Below are 6,560 nucleotides of genomic sequence, written 5' to 3' on the forward strand. Positions count from 1 at the left end.
CTTTAAGGAGTTATTTGCACTGCTGTGAAGTCTTTCTGTCTACTGCCTCCAGGTCCTTTCTCCAAAGTTGTCTCAGGTTCAGGAATACATGAGACCAAAATGGGGAGTGTTGCTGTGCAGGTGGTCACAGGAGACATAACAAAGGAGACCAGTGACATTATCGTCAACTCCAGTAACAACAGTTTCTCTCTGAAAACAGGTAGATCCCAGAACCGCCATGTGACAAAAGCGATCATAATATGAAGTTACATGAAGTGGATAGTAATATGTAACCCCACTATAATCATACTTACCATTATTAACTTAAAGTTGAGTCCTATTGATGTAATAACAGCCCAGATTAATTATATTTAATTATTTACATTTATTTAATATTTTGTATCTTCTCTTCAGGAGTATCAAAGGCTATCATGGAAGCAGCTGGGCAGGCTGTTGAAGCAGAATGCAACACTCTTGGTAAGGAGGCATTAACACCCAGAGTTAATTCTAAGCAAAGTATCATGTAACCTATCATGTAAGGTTCAGAGTCATTAAGATCCACTCTCTCTACCCTCAGGTGCCCAGCCCAATACAGGCATGATACTGACTCAGCCTGGCAACATCCAGTGCAAGAAGATCCTCCATTTAGTTGCAGGATCTGACCCAGTTCAAATCAACACGGTTGTGAAAAATGCACTCCTACTGAGTGCAAAACACATGTACACTTCTGTCTCAATTCCTACAATTGGCACAGGTGAGATTCAATAACAGTGGGGTTACTGAAATAACTGTAAATGTAGATTTCATCTTGGATCTTCAGAAAATTGAGATTGATTTTTTGTGCTACTCTCTGGGTACTCTGGCTCACCCCCGGAGTGCTCATTAGATGAATTGGTTATCCTTAAATGCCCTTAGTTGTTAGTGTGTGAGTGAGACTAGTGGTCTGAATCTGTGTGTCAGCCCTGTGAAAGGTTCTTGACCTGTCCAGGATGTACTCTGCCTCAGCTCAATGACAGCTGTGATTGGCTTCCTAATGGACAAACAAAGCATGGCAGGATTCAGATGACGGAACAAACCTTTAACATACAGAGAGGAGTGTAGAAAAGTCTTGTTGTGAATTAGGGAATTTGAGAATAAATTCCAATGAGATGTTGATCCATTAGTCTTCCTTGAAAGATTATGTAAAAGCTGCCGTGACTGTCATTATGAAAGAGAAATATTTAAGCCATGGCAGGTTGTTAGTGTATTTTCTTCAGCGTTTTACTGATTACTTATATCCACTTGATGCTTTTTTGCTCTGTTGAAGGTTTGTATTATCCATGAGTGTAATGTATACTCTACTCATTTCAGGTCAAGGCAATGTAAGCGCAAAGCAGGTTGCAGATGCAATGTTGGACGCAGTGATTGATGTGTTGAGCCTTAACACTCCCACCACCCTGAAGACAATCCGAATAGTTATCTTTCAGCCTCACATGTTAACAGACTTCTTCAGCAGTATGCAAGAAAGAGAAGCAAAAGCAGCTGCAACTCAACCCCCTAAAGACAAAGGATGGTTCTGGGCAGGGATCGGCTCCAAAATCAAGAGTGAGTAAGAGGAGAAGGTCGTTTGGCCATCAAAATGTGAAATAGATTCTGAGTGTTCATTTTTAATGAAAGTCTTTGATTTTTTATGCTTTCAGACTTATGGTGGTCTGAAAAGCCACAGAAAGGGGATTTTGTTATTGAGCCTCTGACGGTGGATCCCCTATGCTTCAACATCTGCAGTGAATCGCAGGCTAGTGTAGACTCAGCCAAGAAGTGGATCAGCGACCTGATCTCAGAAAAGTACACCAACAACACCTTTTCAGACAGCGCTATCCTTAACTTCTCTGACGAAGACCATCAACAGCTTGTTCACATCCAGAAGACTGCTGAGGTGAGCATAAGGATTGAGAGCAAGAATGGCCAGGCCTCAATAACCATCGAGGGGCTCAGCAAGAACGTGCTCGAAGCCAGCAACATGATCAATGAGATGGTGAGGAACACCAGAGACGAGGAAGACCTGCAGAACAAAGTGACAATAGCCAAATCAGTGGCAGACTGGCAGTACCAGCAGCCAGGGTTTCAGTTTCAGAGTTTTGATCCAAAGAACAACTTCAAGCTGGAGGAAGCGTTGAACAAGAAGCTACAAAGTGTAAAAGTGACTGTGCAGGGTGAAGATTACACTGTCAAAATGCCAAGGGGACCTGGAACTGATAGTCAAGGACGCATCGTAGAGATAAAACGGATTGACAAACTAAAAGGTATCTCATGTTACATGACTGCTCTGATAAGTGGTTTAATGTTAGCTTTTGTGACTCTGCTTCTGAGTCCTGCATGAGACTCACAATAATACAGGACAGCAAGATTTTATTTTATTTTGAAGTAAAGTAAAATGAATTAAAACCAGTTTGAGTTTGTTAAACCAGAAAGAATATTTATTCATTTTTTTAACTGCTGCATGATTTCTTATAACTTCTCATGTTGATACATGTTATACCATGTCATTGTAATACATAGCTGATACCAGGAGGTAATAGTATAAAAATTGTATACTATCTTCCTAGATGAAGACATCCCTGATTCCTGGGACACAATGCCAGCCAACCAAACATGTCTGGTGGTTACCATCCAGCCGGGGACCGCAGAGCACACTGAAGTCCTCAAACTGTTTCAAGCGTCATGCCAACTTGCTGTTATTCAGGTAGATATTTTGTAATGATAGGTTCATGAACCTATTCTTAAACTGCAGAATTGTTTTTTCTTATGTTCTTAAATTGATGAATGAAAGTTGAGAGCCACTTGTTTCCAATTCACGTAGAGAAGAGCCCCTCAAATGTCCATACACGGGCTTGAGACTGCAGGGCCGTGTGTTCACACAGAAACCAGACAGGATTAAAAAGAGAAGAAAGAAGTTTGAAACAACCAAATTAATATTTTTAAACAATTGCACAGTACAACTTAAATGTAGGAAGCACTCTAGCAGTTCAGAAATGAAGGCACTGCAGATTTATTGTATTACATTAAGTAGCCTGAGTAGTGGATATAAAATGTATATCGTCAACAGATACATTAGAGCAGTGGTTCCCAACCTTTTCCAACTCAGGGCCCACTTTTAAGTCTCAAAAATCTTTGCGGCCCACCTCCGACCCCATAAATACGGAGGCCATATAATGCGTTCTCAGAGCACTTTTTTATTGAAGATTGAACATAAAGGACTGAACTGAATACAGGAGAAACATGTTGGAAGCTCCACAGTCACTAACACAGCATCTGTAACATGTTGCAACACCTTCAGTATTACAGTTTTCAAGGAGCTGTCCACACACACACACACACACACACACACACACACACACACACACACACACACACACACACACACACACACACACAAACACACACACAAACACACACACAAACACACATCAATCATTCAAAGAGCTGTCCATCAGCACTACAGGTGTCGGAGCTGTCCATCAGCACCACACAGATATCAGAAATGACAAGCAAGGGGCTGTCTGTAGCAGGCTAATTAACAAATGATTCATAAATAACGGTATCCTTCAATAATGGAGACATGTATATAACAATTTGACATCCAATGTCAGATCCAAACAAAATCCAAATATCAAAAGAAAGCCCATCAAATCGATAGGCTTACAAATAAACACAAACCCGATATTAAACTTCAATTCAAGCAAAAGCAATAGCATCAAAGAAACAAAATTAAACATTGCACTCTTATGGCTTTTTCCTTTTAAAATAAAAACTGCAGTGGATCAGATTAAGATGTCATGGTGTTGGTGTTTGACATACAATGTCGCAGAACACAACCAAAACCCAAATATCAAACAGTTAATTTCCGTTTTCCCTCCTACTCACGACTAAATCATGAGCCTACAAACAAACCAGTGTACAGATTGCAAAATTCAGCATGTAATGTTAGGCCTCGGCAGAAGAAAAATATTTACATAGAAGCAAAAGCAATAATTGCAACAAAACAAAATTAAAACTTTTATAAAGCTGCAGTGGATCAGTCCAACAACAGGCCCCATATGTTGACTCACCAAATGAGACGGCTGGTGTTGCATGGCGGCAACCAGATGCTTGATGTCTGGCACAATGGATGAAAGTTTCAGTCGAAGATCTGGCTCAACATTCAGTTTGTTTCTGTACTTAGTTTTTTATGCCACGAGTGCAGAAAATCCAGTCTCACAGGAGGTATGTCGCCGGGAAAAGCATCAGGAATCTCACTGCTCTGTTTGGCCAGATCAGGATACTCAGAAGCCACATGAAACCAAACGTTTGTCAAGGACTTCTGTGAGAAGACCAGCTTCAGCGCTGTCGGAACCGAGATCCAGGAGACTATCTTGCTCTTTTGCGTTCAGGGCGGCGAGGGCCTTGTCGCTGTGGCTGGCAAACGGGTTTTCTATCCGGTTACATTGCACATCTGGGATGGGGAAGTATGCGCGCAGCCGGGTCCTCAAACCTTGCAGGTGCTCTCTGACAGCATTGCTCACGGTGATGGGGAGCTTACTCTGTTCCTTTGTCAAAAAATCAGACAGAATTTCAGACGAGTCATAGTTTGACTCAAGAGTATATATTTTAATAGAGTTGACCTTGAAATTGAAATATGTAATAAAGATGGTGTTATTGAAGAAGCCACATGGTGCAGTGGATAACTTTGTTGTTTCACAGCTCGCAGCTTGTGTTCCAATTGGGTCATGACTGAGAGAGTTGCACTGTGTTGACAAGACAATGTAATTGTAATCACAAGTAAAGTGAAGGAAGACGACGTAAAGTTAGTTTGGTTAGGAAAGTTGGATTGGTTTAATGAACATTTATCTCAGCATATATCATATTTAATCAATTTCAAATTAAAAAGACATTCACTTTTTAAATTCAAACTGTTTGTTTTTTAATAGCCAGCATTAAAAGATCTTCCGCTCTGTCGTCTTAGATCCAGAGGATCCAAAACATTGTGCTGTGGAAGAGCCTGCTGATAAAGAAGCATGACATGGAGCAGAGGAACGGCCATCAGAACAACGAGAAACAACTTTTCCATGGCACCAGCGAAGACACTGTCGACCAAATCAACGAGCACGGCTTTAACCGGAGTTTCGCAGGAAAGAACGGTGAGATGTGAAAAACTAGGGAGGATGGTACAACGGTCTCTACTGTAATCCTGAAAACAGTGACTAACTACTAACCTTTTAATGTTTATGTACAGTCCTTTAACACATGGAGTAGATATTCAACAGTTGGTCACATTGTACCTTTGTTTTCCACTAATCTGAACATTTTGCCTCAGAATATTAATAAAACTACACTTTGAAAGAAGGTGCAACTCATGTTCAAGTTAAAAACACATGACGCATCATTACTAAAAACTTCATTCTGAAAAAAATTATTAAAAACTCCCCTGAATAACTTTCTGCTTTCCTTCTTTTTTTAGATGTCGATTGTGGGAAGGGCACATACTTTGCAGTAAAAGCCAGTCACTCTTCCAGCGACACTTACTCCAAGCCAAACCAGAACCAGGAGAAGTTCATGTACCTCTGCCGAGTGCTCACTGGCGAGTTCACCCTTGGACAGCAAGACATGATCCAACCTCCGCCAAAGGGTTCTGCTTCTGTTCAGAAGTATGACAGTGTTGTGGACGACATGGGAACCCCCAAAGTGTATGTCATCTTCCATGACAGCCATGCCTATCCTGAATATCTAATTAAATTCAAATAACATGTCTGTGCCCTGCAGAGGTGTCAAACGTATTCACATTTATTACTCAAGTAGAAATATAGATACTTGGGTTTAAAAAGACTTCTGTAGAAGTTGAAGTATCAACTCAAGCTATTAGTAAAAGTAATGTAAGGGGAAAAAAATGCCATTAAGGACAAAGGCTTAAACTGCGCCACAGGGACCTATGGTGCACTAGCCCACCTCTCAATTTTTTTTCTAAAGGCCATAATTACTATAATGTTTTATTAATATGTTAATGTTGAAATATTTGGGTTGCACCTGTTTCAGCCGCATTTATGCCCATTTAAAATGAGCGCATTTTCGTACAATGCAAATACATTATAGAACCATATACATGTGTACTACTGAGCATTAGGGGAGAACGGGGTTGGTTGTCACACTTTTTACTGTTTTGATGATTGCTCATCATCAAAACATCTTTCAATAGTCATTCCTACATTAAACTGAAGATTAAGGTGTTGGCTTGAAATGTGTATCCCTCATTTTCCAACTCATTGTAACAAAGGCAATTAACTATCAAAGACACTCTGACACATTGTGACAACCAACCCCATCACAGGGATGGTTGTCACACTATGGGGATGGTTGTCACACACTATGGGGTTGGTTGTCACACACTATGGGGATGGTTGTCACACACTATGGGGATGGTTGTCACACACTATGGGGTTGGTTGTCACAATGGTATTTTAATGGGAAAAATATGTTTTAAAAGGCAAGAAGGCAGAACTAAATTTGAAAGTTTAATTGCACTGACAAGTGATAGGCCTACATAACTTAATGCATTTTAACATAAAATG

The 6,560-nt window shown here is 40.4% G+C and overlaps 1 protein-coding gene across 2 annotated transcripts in view; it reads left to right on the forward strand.

Moving 5' to 3' along the window:
• LOC117823222 (protein mono-ADP-ribosyltransferase PARP14-like) overlaps positions 1 to 5,756 on the forward strand; it is a 28,088-nt gene extending 22,332 nt beyond the window's left edge. For both annotated transcript variants that reach the window (XM_034698333.1, XM_034698340.1), the window contains exons 10-17: positions 53 to 199; positions 394 to 456; positions 557 to 733; positions 1,330 to 1,563; positions 1,659 to 2,261; positions 2,565 to 2,701; positions 4,961 to 5,135; positions 5,456 to 5,756. In XM_034698333.1, the coding sequence (XP_034554224.1) occupies positions 53 to 199; positions 394 to 456; positions 557 to 733; positions 1,330 to 1,563; positions 1,659 to 2,261; positions 2,565 to 2,701; positions 4,961 to 5,135; positions 5,456 to 5,739 (1,820 nt within the window). In that variant the 3' untranslated portion in view covers positions 5,740 to 5,756. The remainder of the gene's footprint in view (positions 1 to 52; positions 200 to 393; positions 457 to 556; positions 734 to 1,329; positions 1,564 to 1,658; positions 2,262 to 2,564; positions 2,702 to 4,960; positions 5,136 to 5,455) is intronic.
• The last annotated feature ends 804 nt before the right edge of the window (positions 5,757 to 6,560 follow it).

Source organism: Notolabrus celidotus, chromosome 1, assembly GCF_009762535.1.
Source record: "Notolabrus celidotus isolate fNotCel1 chromosome 1, fNotCel1.pri, whole genome shotgun sequence".
NCBI lineage: Eukaryota > Metazoa > Chordata > Actinopteri > Labriformes > Labridae > Notolabrus > Notolabrus celidotus.